Source organism: Scyliorhinus torazame, chromosome 9 (assembly GCF_047496885.1).
Source record: "Scyliorhinus torazame isolate Kashiwa2021f chromosome 9, sScyTor2.1, whole genome shotgun sequence".
Classification (NCBI taxonomy): domain Eukaryota; kingdom Metazoa; phylum Chordata; class Chondrichthyes; order Carcharhiniformes; family Scyliorhinidae; genus Scyliorhinus; species Scyliorhinus torazame.
Window position 1 is genome coordinate 32,582,380 of NC_092715.1, and position 22,436 is coordinate 32,604,815.

The window sequence follows — 22,436 nt, forward strand, 5'->3', positions numbered from 1 at the left end:
CAGACACAAGGGGGAGAAATGAAGGCAGTGCCTGAATGATGTGGGGAAAGAGTGAGATGGAAAGTAAACACTCGCAAGTGGGAATAAACACAGCCAAATGCGAGCACAGAGCAGGTCAGTCCCTACCTGGAAGAGAAGGCGACACAGGATTAGTGTGAGATTTGGGGTAGTTATTGTCAGTGCAGACTCGATTGGCCGAAGGGCCTTTTTATGCGCTGTGCGACTCTACGACGCAATGACAAGGTAACATCAGGACCAGGTGCCCCTTGTCAGGAGTGAGCAAGAGAGTAAAATAATGCCAGCGGAGGAGATGATGGATGACATGAAAGGAAAGAAACATCCTGTTGACAGCGTGGGTTTCAATGGACAGAGTGGGTTTCAATGGACAGACTGGCTGAGCCGATCGAGTGAGAAGTAGAGAGGAAGCTGTGAGCCTCAGGGACATCTCCAGCGACGTCCTTCAGGCACGGACAGGCTTACTCAGCTTCCTTGCATTGAGTGCACTGTGGAGCAAATTGCAACTTCATCTGACTTGGTAGCAGACGAGGGAATTGCATTTTTTTTTTAAGCACAGGAATTTGGAGCAACGTTGAGAGGTGTCTAGTTCCTAATGATTTTTTTTTACTGCAGTATCTGGCACTGACAGATTCTGCCTTCTGTTCCAACAATGAATTGATGGGAGACTCAAGTTTGAAAACCGCATCTTTTGAGTGCAATCCATTCTGTTCCCTCAGCATCAGCAAAATCCAGTAAATAATATGGCTCCAGCGTTTCGAGTGTCCCAGCTGTGACTGGCATCTTGGGTTTCAGACTATATATCATAATGGCAGGGACTGATAGAAACAGAAAGACTTGCGGGATTTGGCTAAGTGTCTTACAGCCAGTTTATATAATGTAGGAAGAGTGGTAGCAAGCACAGCAAGATCCCACCTTTGGTGAGGTGAAAAAGACCTGGGGCGAAATTCTCTGTAATTGGCGCGATGTCCACCGACAGGCGCCAAAAACGGCGCAAATCAGTCCGGCATCGCACCGCCCCAAAGGTGCGGAATCCTCCGCCCCTTGAGTGGCCGAGCCCTAACCTTGAGGGGCTAGGCCCGCGCCGGACTGATTTCCGCCCCGCCAGCTGGCGGGAAAGGCCTTTGGTGCCCCGCCAGCTGGCGCGAAACTGACATTGCCGGGCGGCGCATGCGCTGGAGCGGGAGCGGCCGCTCACGGCATCCCCGCGCATGCGCAGTGGAGGGGGTCTCTTCCGCCTCCGCCATGGTGGAGACCGTGGTGAAGGCGGAAGGAAAAGAGTGCCCCCACGGCACAGGCCCGCCCGCGGATCGGCCACCGTGGGGGCACCCCCCGGTCCAGATCGCCCCGCGCCCCCCCCAGGACCCCGGAGCCCGCCCGCGCCGCCTTGTCCCGCCGATAAGAGAGGTGGTTTAATCCACGCCGGCGGGACAGGCATTCCAGCAGCGGGACTTCGGCCCATCCGGGCCAGAGAATCGCCGGGGGGCCCGCCAACCGGCGCGGGCTGATTCCCACCCCCGCCGAATATCTGGTGCCGGAGAATTCGGCAACCGGCGGGGGCGGGATTCACACCAGCCCCCGGAGATTCTCTGACCCGGCGGGGGGGGGGCGGAGAATCTCGCCCCTGATAATCCATTTATAGTGAGGGGGATAATAGTGAAGGCAAATGTAATGTTGGCCTTTATTTCAAAGGGAATGGAAGACAAAATTAAGGAAGTCCAGCTGAAACTATTCATGGCACTATAATTAGACCACACATGGAATACGGTGAGCAGTTTTGGTCCCCTTATCTAAGGAAAGGTATACTGGCATTGGAGGCAGTCCAGAGAATGTTCACTAGGTTGAGTCTGGATATGGAGGGATTTTGTTATGAGGAGGGGTTGAGTAGGTTTGGCCTGTGCTCATTGGGGTTTGGGAGAATGGGAGGTGATCTTATTGAGACATAAAGGATTCTTGAGAGCTTGTCGGGGGAGTTGCTGAGAGGTTGTTTACCCTTCTGGGAGAGTCCAGGACCAGAGGGCATAATCTCAGCGTAAGAGATCTCTTTAAGACAGAGATGAGGAAGAATTTCTTCTCTCAGAGGGTAATTTAGGGCTGGTTTAGCACAGTGGGCTAAACAGCTGTCTTGTAATGCAGAACAAGGCTAGCAGCGTGGGTTCAAATCCCGTACCAGCCTCCCTGAACAGGCGCTGGAATGTAGCGACTAGGGGCTTTTCACAGTAACTTCATTGAAGCCTACTTTTGACAATAAGCGATTATTATTATTATTATTATGAGTGAATCTCTGGAATTTTGTACCACAGAGAGCTGTGGAGGCTGGGTTGTTAAGTATGTTCAAGGCTGAAATAGATAGATTTTTAATCAGTGGGGGAATCAAGGGTTATGGGGATAAGAGAACGTGGAGTTGAGGATTAGCACATCAGATTAGTCATGATCTCACTGAATGGCAGAGCAGACCCGATGTGCCAAATGGCCGACTTCTGTTCTTACATCTCATGGTCTTATGGGTGAAGGGATGAATATTGGCCAAGACACCCAGAGAATTCCCCTGCCCTACCTTGATGATTCCACGGGATATTTTACATCCATCTGAGTGGGGGAAAACGACAACACCACCACCAGTGCAGCTCTCCCTCAGCACTGCACTGGAATGGCTATTGTTAGTATTTTTTGCAGGCCTCACTGATTAAACATTGATTTACAGGACTTTCTTGACAAGCAAATAGGAATTGTAGTGATATTCAGATATCAATATACATGATCAATGAATGTAAATATCGTAGTCAGTTCAACACTAGATGGCTCACAGTTAGATATAATAAGAACTGGTTTCCCGCCTTTTCTAAGTCAGATGATGATCTGGGGCGGGATTCCCCACTCCCACGCCAAAGTGTCAACGCCGTCGTGAATGCCGTCGAGGTTCACGACGGCGCGAAACGGCCCCTATCCCGACCGATTCAGGGCCCGATAATGGGCTAGGAGCGGTGCCGCGTCATTTACACGCGCCAGGGCTTGTCGCCACGTAAAGGCTGGCGCCGCAAAACTGGTGTCACCCGCGCATGCGTGGTGGCCTTCCTCTCCGAGTCCGCCCCGCAAGAAGATGTCAGACGGATCTTGCGGGGCTGCGGAAGGAAGGAGGTCCTCCTTCAGAGAGGACGGCCCGACGATCGGTGGGCACCGATCGCGGGCCAGACCCCATTTGAGGCCCCCCCCACCCGGTGCGGGATCCCCCCTCCCACCCCCACCCCCCCCCCCCCCCCCCCCCCCCGCAGGCCGCCCCCCCCAACTTTCCCACGTTGTTCCCGCCGGCAGCGACCAGGTGTGGACGGCGCCGGGGGGAACCCGCCGTTTTGGCCTGGCCGCCCGGCCCATCCGGGCCTGAGAATAGCAGGGGTGCCGGAGAATCGCCATTTTGGGTGTCTCGGGCGATTCTCCGGCCTGCGCCGCGGGGAACTCGGCGGGGCCGTTCTCGCCGCTTGGGAGAATGGGCGTCGGACCGGCTACGCGGGAAAGTTTGGCGACCCAGGTGATTCTCCCAACCGGCGCGGGAGTGGAGAATCCTGCCCTGATTCAGAACAGTGAATAAGCAAGACATAGAATAGCTAGAGTGAGAGAAGTTAGAGCTAGCTTGTTATAATAGTGTATAGTTATATAGTTATCTGTATTGTACTTTAATTCTTTATTGTTTTGATTAACAGGACTCAGTTTATTATTTTATTAGTCATAAAATAGTTCATCTTTCAACAAGAAGACTATTGGTCATTTTATCATCCTGGTGGATGCAAGAGTAATATATATATTTTAGATAAGTCATTATTTAAAATATAACAGGATTTACTCAAGAATGGGATATATTTTTATTTTCTTCTCTCATTTTCTGTCAATCATCTCCCATCTCCTCGTCGCCTGAAGGCCTCATCCATTTGCTGAACTTTTAAGGGGTCATTTTGGCTGAACATGTCTGGTTGAGTGGATGCCCTATCATACACAGTGTGATTTTACTCTCCATTTTCTTCAACCAATCAAATAGAGGTTATCCCTTTAGTTTCTGACACACCTTCAGACAGTTGGCTGTGCTTCATGTGGGACCACAGCAAGGTACTTGCCTTCTCACATTGGACAGCTCTGAAACAGAGGAGCCCTGATCAGTTCTCTCTTCCCCAACCGAGGCTCACTGTAGGGCCGCTCCCTCGGTAACCTCACCTCTGACTCGGAAGGTTTTGACTTCAATGGTGAAACCTACCCTTCTCATTGAGGGTTAATTTCCACATGGGATCCTTCAGCCAGTATTAGGCCTCTAATTTAAATCTAAGGGACCTCACCCTTGACTTAGGTGTCCACCCAGATGCCTAAATAACTGCCGCATGAATTTAACAGTGGGCTCCAAAGCCTGTGCAGATTGGGAACTAGGTCGACCATTTCACGACACTGAGTTCAGGTCAATCAGAAGTACAGTAGTTGGGAATTTGCCGAAGCAAGGCTTCTCTCAGGTTCACCTGTTGGTTTTGCTTCTTCCTGCGTTCTTCTGTTCAAACATTGTTTGCCTTGAAAGGTGCTGGAAGGGCAAATTCATAACAGCACAGTGAGGAAAATGGGACATCTGGGATCTCAATGACTGAAGTGATCAAAGGTCTGTCGACTGCACTGTAAATTCTACGATTCTATGACTTAACAAATGAGGTTTAAGGATTGAGAGTAATACAGGGAAACGCAGAGGTAGGTGAAGTCAATGTCAAATGTACAGAAAGAGAAATAAAGAGAGGGAAAGAAAGATTGGATTGAGACGAAGAGAAGGTGGAGACAGAAAAGGAACAAAAAAGGAAAAAGATAAAGAAAATTAAGAATTTTCTACTTCTCCCACAATGGCCATTTGGATTTTTTTATTGTCACGTGTACCGAGGTACAGTGAAAAGTATTTCTCTGCGAGCAGCTCAACAGATCATTAAGTACATAAAAAGAAAAGAAAAGAAAATAGATAATAGGGCAACACAAGGTACACACTGTACCTACATAAACACCGGCATCAGATGAAGCATACAAGGGTGTAGTGTTAATGAGGTCAGTCCATAAGAGGGGCGTCATTTGCAGGTGACACTAAAGTCGGTGGAGCTGTGGACAGTGCGGAAGGATGTTACAAGTTACAGGGGGACATAGATAAGCTGCAGCGCTGGGCTGAGAGGTGGCAAATGGAGTTTAATGCAGAAAAGTGTGAGGTGATTCATTTTGGAAGGAATAACAGGAAGACAGAGTACTGGGCTAATGGTAAGATTATTGGCAGTGTGGATGAGTAGAGAGATCTCGGTCTCCATGTACATAGATCCCTGAAAGTTGCCACCCAGGTTGAGAGGGTTGTTAAGAAGGTGTACGGTGTTTTAGCTTTTATTGGTAGAGGGATTGAGTTTCGGAGTCATGAGGTCATGTTGCAGCTGTACAAAACTCTGGCGCGGCCGCATTTGGAGTATTGCGTGCAATTCTGGTCACCGCATTATAGGAAGGATATGGAAGCATTAGAAAGGGTGCAGAGGAGATTTACCAGAATGTTGCCTGGTATGGAGGGAAGATCTTATGAGGAAAGGCTGAGGGACTTGAGGCTGTTTTCGTTAGAGAGAAGAAGGTTAAGAGGTGACTTAATGGAGGCATACAAGATGATCAGAGGATTGGATAGGGTGGACAGTGAGAGCCTTTTTCCTCGGATGGTGATGTTTAGCACGAGGGGACATAGCTTTAAATTGAGGGGAGATAGATATAAGACAGATGTCAGAGGTAGGTTCTTTACTCAGAGAGTAGTAAGGGCGTGGAATGCCCTGTCTGCAACAGTAGTGGACTTGCCAACACTAAGGGCATTCAAATGGTCATTGGATAGACATATGGACGATAAGGGAATAGTGTAGATGGGCTTCAGAGTGGTTTCACAGGTCGGCGCAACATCGAGGGCCGAAGGGCCTGTACTGCGCTGTAATGTTCTATGTTCTATGACTGGGCGGTGTTCACCACTCTCTGAAGTTTCTTGCAGTCTTGGGCCGAGCAGTTGCCATACCAGGCTGTGATGCAGCCAGATAGGATGCTTTCTGTGGTGCATCTGAAAAAGTTGTTAAGAGTTAATGTAGACATGCTGAATTTCCTTCGTTTTCTGAGGAAGGCGCTGTTATGCTTTCTTGGTGATAGCGTCGACGTGGGTGGACTAGGACAGATTTTTGTAGACCTGCACCCCTAGGAATTTGAAGCTGCTGACCATCTCCACCTCGGCCCCGTTGATGCTGACAGGGGTGTGTACAGTACTTTGCTTCCTGAAGTCAATGACCAGCTCTTTAGTTTTGCTGCCAAATTTTGCCACGCAGTCATGTGTGTACAGGGAGTGTAGTAGGGGGCTAAGTACGCAGCCTTGCGGGGCCCCGGGATTGAGGACTATTGTGGAGGAGGTGTTGTTGTTTATTCTTACCAATTGTGGTCTGTGGGTCAGAAAGTCGAAGATCCAGCTGCAGAGTGACGAGCCAAGTCCTAGGTTTTGGAGATTTGATATGACCTTGGCTGGGATTATGGTGTTAAAGGCAAAGCTGTAGTCAATAAATAGGAGTCTGATGTAGGAGTCCTTGTTGTCGAGATGCTCTAGGGATGAGTGTAGGTCGAGGTAGATGGTGTCTGCTGTGGACCGGTTGCAGCGGTATGCGAATTGCAGTGGATCAAGGAGTTCTGGGAGTATGGAGGTGATGTGCTTCATGACCAACCTCTCGAAGCACTTCATTATGACTGATGTCAGGACCACCGGACGGTAGTCATTGAGGCACGTTGCCTGCAGGGTGGGTTCAATTCCCGTACCTGCTGAGGTTATTCATGAAGGCCACGTCTTCTCAACCTTGCCCCTCGTCAGATGTGTGGTGATCCTCAGGTTAAATCTCCACAAGTCAGCTCTCCCCCTCAAAAGGGGAAAGCAGCCTATGGTCAGCTGTGACTATGGAGACTTTCATTTCATTTCATCTGAAGGAACCCCAGTCTATGGGTCAGAGATTGGTAATCACGGACACCCGTCACATTGTTAGAATGTGTCGCAATCAGTTCATACAGATCATTCCATATGTGACAAAAACAAAGGATATACATAAATACACAATGTAAATACATAGGCACAGGCATAGGATGAAGCCCTTCAGCCCTCCAAGCCTGCGCAGACCATGGTACCTGCCTAAACTAAAACCGTCTGCACTTACAGAGTCCGTACCCTTCCATTCCCACCCTATTCATATATTTGTCTAGATGTCCCTTAAATGCCATTATCGTACCTGCTCCCGCCATCTCCCCAGGCAGCTCATTCCATATATTTACCACCCTGTGTAAAAAACTTACCTCGCACATCTGTTTGAAACTTTTCCCCACGCACTTTAAACCTATGTCCCCTAGTACTTGACTCTCCTACCCTAGGGAAGCGCGTCTGACTATCCACTCTACCCATGCCACTCATAATGGTAGCATTGTGGATAGCACAATTGCTTCACAGCTCCAGGGTCCCAGGTTCGATTCCGGCTTGGGTCACTGTCTGTGCGGAGTCTGCACATCCTCCCCGTCTGTGCGTGGGTTTCCTCCGGGTGCTCCGGTTTCCTCCCACAGTCCAAAGATGTGCAGGTTAGGTGGATTGGCCATGATAAATTGCCCTGAGTGTCCAAAACTGCCCTTAGTGTTGAGTGGGGTTACTGGGTTATGGGGATAGGGTGGAGGTGTTGACCTTGGGTAGGGGCGCTCTTTCCAAGAGCCGGTGCAGACCCGATGGGCCGAATGGCCTCCTCCTGCACTGTAAATTCTATGATAATCTATGATAATCTTGTAGACCTCTATCAGGTCTCCTCTCAACCTCAGTAGAGAAGATGTGTGAAGAGATCAGTTTAGTCCATCGGGGGGTCATTCAGGAGTCTGGTAATAGCGGGGAAGAAGCTGTTTTTGAATCTGTTGGTGCGTGTTCTCAGACTTTTGTATCTCCTGCCCAATGAAAGAGGTTGGAAGAGAGAATAAACTGGGTGGGAGGGGTCTTTGATTATGCTGCCACTTTCCCAATGCAAGTTATGCAATGATTTACAAATTAATAGTGGCAGACATTGTTTGGTATCATTAGTACTAAATCAGCAAGTTGCAGCTCATTATGTGCCAAGATTGTTCACTTGTATAATTCCAGCCATACAATTAGACCCCTGAACACAAGTTGCTGAGACCCCTCACCAGAGTCAGCAACACCAGGCAAGTTACAGATTATACCAGGGATCTCAAAAGGCACAGTGGAACATACAGAGTGCGCACTGAGTAGTCTTCATATTTTCATAAAGATCATTAATACTTCCTCTTTTTAATCATGCAGCTCAATCCCTTTCCCACCAAATTCCTGTTCGGCTCCCTCCTGCATTTGCTGAAACTTCTATGTCCCCTCCCCCACACCACCTAGTCTACTCCACATATTGATCACCTTTTCCGTAAATTAGTTAATTTCAGGCATGTTTGTTCACTTTCCATACCGGTAGCTTTCTTCTAATTTCTTTTGAATAATATTCTTTATTGTCACAAGTAGGCTTACATTAACACTGCAGTGAAGTTACTGTGAAAAGCCCCTAGTCGCCACCTTCCGGCGCCTGTTCAGGTACACAGAGGGAGAATTCATATACAATCCACGAGCACCCCCTTCAGATGCCTAAGGATAAGAATATTTAATGACTGCGACATCCGTGCTCACACCAAGATTCTCGTGTACAAGGCAGTCAGCCTGTCAACTCTTCTGTACAGCTCAGAAACTTGGACTACGTACAGACTCCACCTCAAGGCCTGGCAGAGACCATCAAAGGCAGTCTAAGATGGATTCTCTGCTTCAGCTGGGAGTGCAGAACTACTAACCTCAGCGCCCGTGAAGGACCAGAGAGTATCTGCATTGAGGCTATGATTATCCGAAACCAACTCCATTGGGCTGGCCCTGTGCTAAGGATGTCGGAGCCCCGATTGCAAAAGCAAATCGTTATTACGGAGACATGGCTGCAGGGTGACCAGGGACGGGAACTGAATGTCCCAGGGTTCTCAGTATTTAGGAAGGACAGGCATAAAAGAAAAGGTGGTGGCGTGGCACTGCTGGTTAAAGAGGAAATTAACACAATAGTGAGAAAGGATATTAGCTCTGACAATGTGGAATCTGTATGGGTAGAGTTGAGAAATACCAAGGGCAAAAAACATTAGTGGGTGTCATATATAGACCCCCAAACCGCAGTGATAATGTTGGGAATGGCATTATACATGAAATTAGAGATGCATGTAATAAGGGAATATCGGTGATCATGGATGATTTTTTTTTTAAATTTAGAATATCCAATTCATTTTTTCCAATTAAGGGGCAATTTAGCGTGGCCAATCCACCTATCCTGCACATCCTTTTTGGGTTGTGGGGGCGAAACCCACGCAAACACGGGGAGAATGTGCAAACTCCCCACGGACCCACAGCCGGGATTCGAACCTAGGACCTCGGCGCCGTGAGACAACTGTGCTAACCACCTGCGCCACCGTGTTGCCCTCTGGGTGATTTTAATCTTCACATAGATTGGACAAATCAAATTAGCCACAATGTCATAGAGGAGGAATTCCTAGAGTATATACGGGATGGTTTTCTTTACCAATATGTGGAGGAACCAACTAGAGATCAGGCCATCTTAGACTGGGTAGTGTGTAATGAGAAGGGATTCATTGCCAATCTGGATGAGCGACCATAACATGATAGAATGTTTTATCAAGATGGAGAGTGACATAGTTGATTCAGAGACTAGGGTGCTGAATCTTAATAAAGGAAACAATGAAGATATGAGGCGTGAGTTGGCCTTGATAGATTGGGGAGAGTTACTTAAGGGGATGACAGTGGATAGGCAATGGCAAACATTCAAGGAACGTATGGGGGAACTGCAGCAACTGTTAATTTCTGTCTGGCACAAAAGCAAAATGGGTAAGAGGGCTTACAAAGGAAATTAGAAATAGTATCCGATCCAAGGAAGAAGCATAAAGATTGGCCAAGAAACATAATAGGTCTGAGGATTGGGAGCAGTGTAGAATTCAGCAAAGAAGGACAAAGGGATTGATTAAGAAGGGAAAAGTGCAGTACGAAAGGAAGCTTGCAGGGAACATAAAGACTGACACTAAGAGTTTCTATCGATATGTGAAGAGAAACAGATTGGTAAAGAGAAATGTAGGCCCCCTGCAGAGAGAAACAGGGGAATGCATAATAAGGGGCAAAAAAATGGCTGAGCAATTAAATACATACGTTTCCTTTCTATGTTTTCCACGAGATTGATGGAATGAAACAAGTGCTTACTGTTTCATCATTTCATCGTGCACATCATTATCATTTTCTTGTTTGTCAATCACCTCATAACAATATTCATAATCTTTATTAGTGTCACAAGTAGGCTTACGTTAACACTGCAATGGAGTTACTGCAAAATGCCCCTGGTCGACACACTCCGTCGCCCGTTGGGGTACATTGACGGAGAATTCAACATGTCTAATCCACCTAACAGCACGTCTTTCAGGACTTGTGGGAGGTAACTGGAGCACTCGATGGAAACCCACACAGACATGGGGAGAATGTGCAGACTCAGCACAGACAATGACCCAAGCCGGGAACCGAACCTAGGTCTCTGGCGCTGTGAAGCGACAGTGCTAACCACTGTACTACCATACCACCTGTAGATGTTTCTGATGGGATGCAATATTGTTACACCTATTGGTTCTGGGTCCCTGTTGTATACAGTCTATTTGGATCAGCCTTTGCTCTAGTGCACTGCCATTGCCAATTTCTACCACATGTTTGCACAATTGATGGAAAACTGGGCATCTCCTGGGTGCATGCAGAAGGCCACACCTTCCACGTAGTGTGCTAAGGTTGGGTGTTCTAGTGAATATGTCAATAATTTGGGTTGTATTTAAGACTTGTTAGCATCATCAACCTGTGAGAATCACTCGGTACTTACGCCCACCCTTGAGTAGCTCTTCGATGCTACGTGTTTTGGACTTGTTTTGCATATCTTTCTGGAATGCTTCCATAGGAATGGATGTCCATAGGGCAGCACGGTAGCACAGTGGTTAGCACTGTGGCTTCACAGCACCAGGGTCCCAGGTTCGATTCCCCGCTGGGTCACTGTCTATGCGGAGTCTGCACGTTACCCCCATGTCTGCGTGGGTTTCCTCCGGGTGCTCCGGTTTCCTCCCACAGTCCAAAGATGTGCAGGTTAGTTGGATTTGACATGCTAAAATTGCCCTTAGTGTCCAACAAAAAGGTTAGGAGGGGTTATTGGGTTATGCAGATAGAGTGGAAGTGAGGGCTTAAAGTGGGTCAGTGCAGACTCGATGGGCCAAATGGCCTCTTTCTGCACTGTATGTTCTATGTTCTAATCATCAAATTTACATCTGCTAATGAAATGCTCTATGAATCTTGTTGGCTATTATTGAAAAGACATTAACTCTAGTTAATAAATATGAAAGTTTAACCGAGAAACATAGAAACTAGCAGCAGGAGGGGGCCATTCGACTCTTCGAGCTCTCTCCGCCATTCATTATGGAACATAGAATATAGAACAGCACAGTACAGGCCCCTTCAGCCCACGATGTTGTGCCGCACATTTATCCGAATCTAAGGTCAACCTAACCTACACCCCTTCAATTTACTGCTGTCCATCTGCCTGTCTAAGAGTCGCTTAAATGTCCCTAATGACTCAGACTCCACCACCTCTGCTGCCAGTGCATTCCACACACCCAGCACTCTCTGTGTAAAGAACCTACCTCTGACATCTCCCCTATATCTTCCTCCAATCACCTTAAAATTATGGCCCTTTGTGTCAGCCATTTCCACCCTGGGGAAAAGTCTCTGGTTATCCGCTCTATCCAGGTCTCTCATCACCTTGTACACCTCTATCAAGTCACCTTTCTTCCTTCTTCGCTCCATTGTGAAAAGCCCTAGCTCCCACAATCTTTCTTCATAAGACATGCCCTCCAGTCTAGGCAGCATCCTGGTAAATCTCCTCTGTACCCTCTCCAAAGCATCCACGTCCTTCCTATAATGAGGCGACCAGAACTGGACACAATATTCCAAGTGTGGTCTAACTAGGGTTTTATAAAGCTGCAGCAAAACCTCGCGGCTCTTAAACTCAATCCCCCTGTTAATGAAAGCCAACACACCTTCTTAACAACCCTATCAACCTGGTTGGCAACTTTGAGGGATCTATGTACGTGGACCCCAAGATCCCTCTGTTCCTCCACACTTCCAAGAATCCTGCCTTTAACCCTGAATTCAGCATTCAAATTCCACCTTCCAAAATGAATCACTTCACATTTCTCAAGGTTGAACTCCATCTGCCACTTCTCAGCCTAGCTCTGCATCCTGTCAATGTCCTGTTGTAACCTGCAACAGCCCTCAACAATATCAACAACTCCCCCAACCTTCGTGTCATCGGCAAACTTCCAACCCACCCTTCCACTTCCTCATCCAAGTCATTTATAAAAACCACAAAGAGCAGAGGTCCCAGAACAGATCCTTGTGGGACACCACTGGTCACCGACCTCCAGGCGGAATACTTTCCATCCACTACGAATTATGATCATTGCTTTTCATCAAGTTCAATACCCTGATCCTGCTCTTCCCCCATATCCTTTAATCCCCTTTGTCTATAATAAATGCCACAGGCCGACCATTCTCTGGGTGATGACATTTCTCATCATCTCTGTTCTAAATGGTCTACCCCATATCCTCTGGGGCGGAATTCTCCGCAATCGGCCCGATGTCCGCCGACCAGCGCCAAAGTCGGCGTGAATCAGTCCGGCATCGCGCCGCCCCAAAGGTGCGGAATCATCCGCATCTTGAGCGGCCGAGCCCTCACCTTGAGGGGCTAGGCCCGCGCCGGACTGATTTCCGCCCCGCCAGCTGGCATGAAACTGACTTTGCCGGGCGGCACATGCGCGGGAGCGTCAGCGACCGCTCACGGCATCCCCGCGCATGCACAGTGGAGGGGGTCTCTTCCGCCTCCGCCATGGTGGAGACCGTGGCGAAGGCGGAAGGAAAAGATTGCCCCCATGGCACAGGTCCAGGTCCGCCCGCGGATCGGTGGGCCCCGATCGCGGGTCAGGCCACCGTGGGGGCACTCCCTGGGGCCAGATCGCCCCGCGCCCCCCCCCCCCAGGACCCTGGAGCCCGCCCGCGCCGCCTTGTCCCGCCGGTAAGAGAGGTGGTTTAATCCACGCCGGCGTGACAGGCATTCCAGCAGCGGGACTTCGACCCATCCGGGCCAGAGAATCGCCGGGGGGGGCCCGCCTACCGACGCGGCGCAATTCCCTCCCCCGCCGAATATCCGGTGCCGGAGAATTCGGCAACCGGCGGGGCGGGATTCACGCCAGCTCCCGGCGATTCTCCGACCCGGCGGAGGGTCGGACAATCTCGCCCCTGGTTATGGTCACACCCACCATCAGGAACATCCTTCCTGCATCGAACCTGTCTAGTCCTGTTAGAATTTTATAGGTTTCTATGAGATCCCCATCCATTCTTCTGAACTCCAGCGAATGAAATCTAACCGATTCAATCTCTCCTCATACGTCAGTCCTGCTATCCCAGGAATCAGTGTGCTAAACCTTCGCTGCACTTCCTATATAGCAAGAACATCCTTCCTCAGATAAGGAGATTAAAACTGCACACAAATTCCAAGTGTGGTCTCACCAAGGCCCTGTATAATTGCAGCAAGACATCCCTGCTCCTGTACTCGAATCATCTCGCTATGAAAGCCAACATACCATTTGCCTTCTTTACCGCTTGCTGTACCTACATTCTTACCTTCAGTGACTGGTGTACGAGATCACCCAGGTCTCGTTGCACATTCCCCGCTACTACTTTATGGCCGTTCAGCTAATAGCCTGCCTTCTCATTTTTGCTACCAAAGTTGATAACCTTGCATTTCTCCAAATTATACAGCATCTGCCAAACATTTGCCCACTTAGTCAACTTATCCAAATCACTGAAGGATCTCTGCGTCCTCCTTACAGCTCACCCTCCCACCCAACTTGGTGTAATTTGCAAAATTGGAGATATTACATTTTGTTTCCTCACCTAAATCATTAATATATATTGTGAATAGCTGGGGTCCTAGCGCCAACCCCTACTGTACCCCACTATTCACTGCCTGCCAATTTGAAAAAGACTTGTTAATTCCTACTCTTTGTTTCCTCTCTGCCAACCAGTTTTCTATCCATCTCAATACATTACCCCTAATCCCAAGCGCTTTAATTTTACACACTAATCTCTTATGTGTGACTTTGTCAAAAACCTTTTGAAAGTCCAAATATACCACATACACTGGCTTCTCCTCATCAACTCTGCCAGTTACATCCTCGAAGAATTCCAGTAGATTTGTCAAGTATGATCCCCCCTTCATAAATCCATGCTGACTCTATCCGATCCTGCCACTGTTTTCTAAGTGCTCTGCTATAAAATCTTTGATAATGGATTCTGGAATTTTCTCGACGATCAACATCACGCTTACTAGTCTATAATTCCCTGTTTTCTTCCCACCATCCTTTTTAAATAGTGGAGTTCCATGAGCTACCCTCTAATCTGCAGGAACTGTTCCAGAGTCCGTAGAATCATGGAAGGTGACCACCAATGCATCCACTATTTCTAGAGCCACACCCTTAAGTACTCAAGGATATAGATTATCAGGCCTGGGGATTTATCGGCCTTCAATCCCATCAATTTCCCCAACACCATTTCTCTACTAATATTGATCTCCTTCAGTGCCTCCCTCTCACTAAACTCTGCATTCCCCAACATTTCTGGTAAATGATTTGTGTCCTCATTTGTAAAGACAGAACCAAAGTATGTGTTCAGTTGCTCAACCATTTCTTGCCCCCTATTATACAGTCTCCCGTTTCACCAATCTTTTTCTCTTCAAGTACTTACAGAAACCTTTACAGTCAGCTCTTACGTTACCTGCAAGCTTACTCTCGTATTCAATTTTCCCCTTCTTAATCAATCCCTTGGTCCTTCTAAACTGCTCCCAATCCTCAGACCTGTTGTTTTTCTTGGCTAATTTGTATGCTTCTTCCTTGGATCAAATATCATCTAAATTTCCCTTGTAAGCCATGGATTGACCACCTTTCATGTTTTACTTTTGTGACAGGCAGGAATAAACAATTGTTGCAGTTCCTCCAAGCACTCCTTGAATATTTGCCATTGCCTCTCGATTATCATCCCTTTAAGTAACATTTCCCAATCTATCATATCCAACTTGCGCCTTAAACCATTGTAGTTTTCTTTATTAATAGTGAGGATTCTTGTATCAGAATCAACTACTTCACTCTCCACCTTGATGGGAAATTGTATCACATTATGGTCGTTCATCCCCAGGGGGTCTGGCACAACTAGATTGCCAATGATTCCGTTCTCATTACACAGTACCCAGTCTAGGATGGTGTGTACTCTAGTTGGTTCCTCAAAGTATTGGTTCAGAAAACCATCCCGTATACACTCCCAGAATTCCTCCTTTACGGTATTGTGGCTAATTTGATTTGCCCAATCTATAAGAAGATTAAAATTACCCGTAATTACAAATGTTTCTTTATTGCATGCATCTCCAATTTTCGGTTTAATGCCATTCCCAACATCACCAGGGTAGTTTGGGAGTCTATAAACGATGCCCACTAATGTTTTTTGCTCCTTGGTGTTTCTCAGCTCTAACCATACAGATTCCACATTGTCAGAGCTAATATCCTTCCTCACTCTTTAACCAGCACTGCCACCCTTTTCTTTTTTGTCTGTTCTTCCGACATACTGAATACCCCTGGACATTCAGTTCACATCCGCGGTCAGCCTGCAGCCATGTCTCCGTAATCCTGATTATATCATACACATTTACATCTACATGCACAATTAGTTCATCAACTTTATTACGGATGCAATTAGATGGATCTTTCCCATTTTTATCCAGTAAAACCAATGAGGGATAGGATGACAAGGTGGATATGAGATTTATCCATCCAGGGTCAAGTGCCCCTTTCCTGTCTATAAAATTCCTTAATATTGATTGCCAATTTGGTGTCATTAATGTGTGCTGATAATCATATTGGAGTATTAACAATTATGATAAATTTATCACACGTTTGCCAATAAATAATTTATGATCATCGTGTCGGGTTAAAGCAGGAAGAAAGCACGAACGAAGTATTGCCAGAGTTGAAATATAGAAAAACACATCAGCTAATTTGCATACAGCAAGCCCCCACAGAAAGCAATTAAATAATGCCCACATGATTTATTCTAGTGATGGTAATTTTTTGAGTTCATTTACGGGATGTGGCCATCGCTGGCTGGCCCAACATTCATTGCTCATCCCTGGATGCCCTTGAGTAGGTGATAGTGAGCTGCCTTCTTGAACCTCTGCAGGCCGTAAAGTATGGGTACACCCACTGTGCTGTTAGGGAGGGAGTTCCAGGATTTTAACCCAGGTACAGTGAAGGAACGGCAGTATAGTTCCAAGTCAGGATGATGAGTGACTTGGCAGGAAACCTCTAGGTGGTGGTGTTCCCAGGTATCTTCTGCCCTTGTCCTTCTTGTTAATGGCAGTCGTGGGTTTGAAAGGTGCTGCCTCGGGAGCCTTGGTGAGTTCCTGCAGTGCATCTTCAAGATTGTATACACGACTGCCACTGTTCGTTGGTGGTAAAGGGATTCAATGTTTGTGGAAAAGGTACCAATTAAGTGGGCTTCTTTGTCCTGGATGGTGTCGAGCTTCTTCAGTGCTGTTGGAACTGCACTCATCCAGGCAAGTGGAGAGTATTCCATCACACTCCTGGCTTATGCCTTGTAGATTATGGATAAGCTTTGGAGTGTCGGAGGTGAGTTACTTGTCGCAAGGTTCCTGGCTTGTGACCTACTCTGGTAGCCAAAGTATTCATATATCCAGTCCCGTTCATTTTCTGGTCACTGGTAACCTCCCAGGGCATTGATGGTTGGGGTTCAACGATGGTAATGCCATTGAATGTCAAGGGTGATGGGAGATGGTCGTTGTCTGGCACTTCTGTGGCGCGAATGTAACTTGCCACTTTTCAGCCCAAACCTGGATATTGTCCAGGTCTTGCTGCATTTGGACATGAACCGCCTCGGTACATGAGGAGTCGCAAATGGTGCTGAACAATGTGCTGAGGCGCCAGGGGGGTTACCCTGCTCTTTTTGGAACCGTATCATTGGGTATTTTATGTTCTCTTGAGAAGCCAGACAACTTTTAGTTTAATATCCAGCCATCAGATGACACTTCCAACAGTGCCATTCCTTCAGTGTTGCACTAAAGCACCAACCAAGATTGTGTGTTCAGGGTTTTGGAGCAGGATCTGAACTCACAATAAAGACAAAAGTATTACTGTTGCCAATAGAGAAAGAGAGGAGATATTTAAAAGCATAATCATAAAGGGTATTGTAATAGTTCAAATCCGATAATTTGACATTGTTAATTATTGTCTTTGTCATTGGAAGTTCCTCAGCATTTGCTGCATATTAGTTTACTGCGGTGATTTATTGATTCTTCATAGAACATACAGTGCAGAAGGAGGCCATTCGACCCATCGAGTCTGCACCGACCCACTTAAGCCCTCACTTCCACCCTATCCCCCATAACGCCTCCTAACCTTTTTGGACACTAAGGGCAATTTATCATGGCCAATTTGGACCGTGGGAGGAAACTGGAGCACCCGGAGGAAACCCATGCAGGCACGTGGAGAACGTGCAGACTCCGCACAGACAGTGACCCAGCAGGAAATCGAACCTGGGATCCTGGCGCTGTGAAGCCACAGCACTAACCACTGTGCCACTGTCCTGATTCTTGATGCTACTGTCTGGAAAAACAGTGAAAGAACAATTTTGTCCATTTTATTATTTAGGGAAAAAAGCTACTTTTATTGTCATAGACCTTGGGACATCCAAAATTGCTTCATAGCCAATGGAATGGTTCGGAAGTATCGTCACTCTTGTAAAGAAGAAACCACAACAACCAATTTGTGCACAGCAAGCTCACACAAAATAAAATGATGGGATAATTACCAGTTAACCTATGTTTTTTTGATGTTGGTTGAAGGATAAATATTGGCCAGGACACTGCTCTTCTTCCACATAGTGCTGTGGGATATTTTGCATCTTCTGGAGAGGGCAACTTGGTTTAACTTCTCGTCCTAAGGGACAGCGCCTCCAACAGTGCTGCATTTGTTCAGTCACAGCAATAGCTGAAGTAATATCATGCAATGTTCATAATTATTGAGCTTATATGAAATTCCTCTGCTATTTGAATGAAAAACATGTTGCTACTTCAAGTGAAGAAGTTTCATACAGTCACGATAATAGCTCAGTTACTAATGTCACCCGATGCACCATCATGATAATTTCCGCTCAATACTGCTTACCTTTGTCCTGCCTTTTGAATCCGGCTCTTCAAATCATTCAGGAATTGTCAGTGCAACAACCCATTATTGGTGCTCAATTGAAGAATTAACATTATGCACTTTTGGCATTCTTCTTCGATTCACTAGATTCCTTTTCTCCTGAGGTGCTTTTAGACACCATTCGTCCATTGTTCTGTTCTTTTATTTCCTCCCAGATGCCTTGGCACTCGTGTTTTGCTTTGAACCTCTTTGGCTAGGTTACCATCTCCCTGTGTGCTGGATTATCAGCTCCTGTTGCCAGGAAAGCTTCTGTGCATTTTGCATCATTAGCAAGAGGCGCAGGTGGGAGACAATGGCCAAGGTACTTCAGTATAATTGCTCCAAGTGCCCTTTATGTGCCTGTCAAGTGTATTAAGCAACTGCGGCTTTCTCTTTGTGAGACAACTTTACATCTCGAATGCTACACAGACAGTGAATGGCAAAGTCAGACTCAAATAGCTGGAAGATAAAAGCAAATTACTGCAGATGCTGGAATCTGAAACAAAAACAGAAAATACTGGGCAATCTCAGCAGGTCTGACAGCATCTGTGGAGAGGGAAGGGAGCTAATGTTTCGAGTCTGGATGTCAACATTAGAGAGAACTGGAAATAGGGTCAGATTTATCCCGTTGTAGGGGGGAGGGGTAGAGCAGTGGGGCTGGATAGAGAGTCAGCGGTAGGTGGAGATTGATGTAGATGCCGTGGACAGAAAGACGAAGGGAACATAAATGGGGGTGATTAAGGCTAAGAAGATGCTGATGGTGGCACATGAAGAGATTAGAATGGGTGAATGACAGAACATTGACACACTGAGCATCCCGCCTCCAGTGAACAGCATGCCGCTGAGAAACACAAGGCTGGGGGACTGAAGAAACCAGCCCTATATTCTGAGCTTTCCAAGCACAGGCTGGTTGAGGGCAGCCGAAGGGATGTGCTGTTTGATACGATCTGCCAGTTTTGTTGGGATGTTCAGTCTATGTACCTGGCATCATGCCAGCACAGAAATACATACCCCCCCCCACAGGGTGGCATGATGGCACAGTGATTAGCACTCCTCACAGCACCAGGAACCCGGGTTCAATTCTGACCTTGGGTCATTGTCTGTGTGGAGTCTGCACGTTCTCCCCGTGTGTGCGTGGGTTTTCGCCGGGTGCTCCGGTTTCCTCCCACAGTCCAAAGATGTGCAGGTCAGGTGGATTGGCCATGCTAAATTGTCTCAAAGGTTAGGTGGGGTTACGGGGATCGGGGATTGAGCCTAGGTTAGGTGCTCTATCAGAACAAGGGCGGGTGCAGACTCAATGGGCCAAATGGCCTCATTCTGCACTATAGGGATTCTATGATTACTCATCTGTGCGATGGCTTGATTGCATTTAGGTCCCTTTGTAACTTTCACATGTGACTTGTATATATATTTAAAATGGAAAACTTTGCAGGGCTATGGAGAAAGAGCAGGTTGAAGGGACTATTGGATATTTCTTTCAGAGAGCCAGCACTGTCACGATGGTCTGAATGCCCTCCTACTGCAGTGTAAAGCTCAATATGATTTGTTTCCATATAGCGCTCTATCAGGCTGTTGAAATGTCATGAAGCCACTTCAAATACAGTGAGTCACTTTTATTTGGAGAGAACTGTTGTTAATGAGGACAAGGTTAAAATTGAAATAAGGAAAGTGCTGGTGTTGTTTATTGCAGATCCGTAGCGTTGCTACTAATCGGTGTGTGGACAGTAAACACGGAGCAACAGGAGCAGAACTGAGGCTGGACGTCTGCATCAAGGATGGCTCAGAACGCACATGGTCACATGAGCAGGTACCACGCAGTCTAGTGTTGGCTCATTCAACACAGAGAAACCTCAAGGGTAAGGGTCAGGCTTCGAAGCGCAGAGTACTGATTAGGGTGAAAAGAATAGTGGAGAAGGTGAAATAAAGTCCTCCAGCCCAATAACTCCTTCAGTTCTGGTCTCTGACCTATTTCAATCGCCCCACCATCGACGGCCAATATGCTTTCAGCTGGCTAAGCCCCAAGCCTTGGAATTCCCTAACTCAGCCCCTCCAGCTCACTCCTCCCTGAATTCACTCCATCAAACCTACCCCCACCAGTCTTAGTGTCCTACCATGTGACTCAGCATCATACTTCAGTGTAACACTCTGGAATGTTTTGTTACTTTACAGGTGCTGCATCAGTTGAAGTTGCTATTGGCGCTATTTAAATAAATCGAGTAATTGTTAGGTGCAGCTGAGGATGGTTTTAGATGGAATGGAAGGCTTGAAGAGCAGGGGAATCATCTCTGGTGTCCTGGCCGATATTTATCCCTCAGCCATGTTCACTTAATTAGGTCATCTGATCATTAGCACATTGCTGGTTATGGGAGCTTGCTGTGCGCTGAATGGTTGCTGTATAAGCTACATTCCAAAAGTGACTACGGTTCAAAAGTACTTAATTGACTGTAAACCATTTTAGGATGCCTTTACATTTTTGTTTTCTTTATTCTTTCATGGGATGTGGGTGTTGCTGTCAAAGCCAGTGTTTTGGGCCCATCCTTAATTGCCCTTGAACAGAGTGGCTTGCTAGGCCATTACAGAGGGCATTTAAGAGCCAACCACATTGCTGTGGGTCTGGAGTCACATATAGGCCAGGGAAGGTAAGTTTGGCAGATTTCCTTCCCTAAAGGACACTAGTGAAGCAGATGGGTTTTTACAACAATCAACAAATAGTTCAATCGGCACCATTACTGAGGCTAGCTTTCAATTACAGATTTAACAAAGAACAAAGAAAAGTACAGCACAGGAACAGGCCCATCGGCCCTCCAAGCCTGCGCCGACCATGCTGCCCATCTAAACTAAAATCTTCTACACTTCTGGGGTCTGTATCCCTCTATTCCCATCCTATTCATGTATTTGTCAAGACGCCCCTTAAACGTCACTATCGTCCCTGCTTCCACCACCTCCTCCGGCAGCGAGTTCCAGGCACCCACTCCCCTCTGCGTAAAAAACTTACCTCGTACATCTACTCTAAACCTTGCCCCTCGCAACTCAAACCTATGCCCCCTAGTAACTGACCCCTCTACCCTGGGGAAAAGTCTCTGACTATTTCATGAATTGAATTCAAATTCAACCTACTACCCTAGTGGGATTTAACCTATGTTCCTAGAGCAATAGCCTGGGTCTCTGGGTTACAGGTCCCGTAACCATCTTTCCCCAAAGACACTATGGAAATGCAGGTCTTTACTTTTGGAGACACAAGTCCACGAGTAGTCTCCTCTGTCACCCCTTGAGCCCCCCCCCCCCCCCTCCCCATCCCACGGCATTGATTTCCAAACAAATTGTATAAATATCTTGACCAGGGCCAGGAAAATAGCTGGAAGCCATAAGAACATAAGAACTAGGAGCAGGAGTAGGCCATCTGGCCCCTCGAGCCTGCTCCGCCATTCAATGAGATCATGGCTGATCATTTGTGGACTCAGCTCCACTTTCCGGCCCGAACACTATAACCCTTAATCCCTTTATTCTTCAAAAAACTATCTATCTTTATCTTAAAAACATTTAATGAAGGAGCCTCTACTGCTTCACTGGGCAAGGAATTCCATAGATTCACAACCCTTTGGGTGAAGAAGTTCCTCCTAAACTCAGTCCTAAATCTACTTCCCCTTATTTTGAGGCTATGCCCCCTAGTTCTGCTTTCACCCGCCTGTGGAAACAACCTGCCCGCATCTATCCTATCTATTCCCTTCATAATCTTATATGTTTCTATAAGATCCCCGCTCATCCTTCTAAATTCCAAAGAGTACAGTCCCAGTCTACTCAACCTCTCCTCGTAATCCAACCCCTTCAGCTCTGGGATTAACCTAGTGAATCTCCTCTGCACACCCTCCAGTGCCAGTACGTCCTTTCTCAAGTAAGGAGACCAAAACTGAACACAATACTCCAGGTGTGGCCTCACTAACACCTTATACAATTGCAGCATAACCTCCCTA

The 22,436-nt window shown here is 47.1% G+C and overlaps 1 protein-coding gene across 1 annotated transcript in view; it reads left to right on the forward strand.

Annotated features, from left to right (window-relative positions):
• Positions 1–22,436, forward strand: part of galntl6 (polypeptide N-acetylgalactosaminyltransferase like 6) — a 1,697,721-nt gene that overhangs the window by 1,589,837 nt on the left and 85,448 nt on the right. The window contains exon 11 of the mRNA XM_072515756.1: positions 20,156–20,272. Coding sequence (XP_072371857.1) covers positions 20,156–20,272 — 117 coding nt within the window. The remainder of the gene's footprint in view (positions 1–20,155; positions 20,273–22,436) is intronic.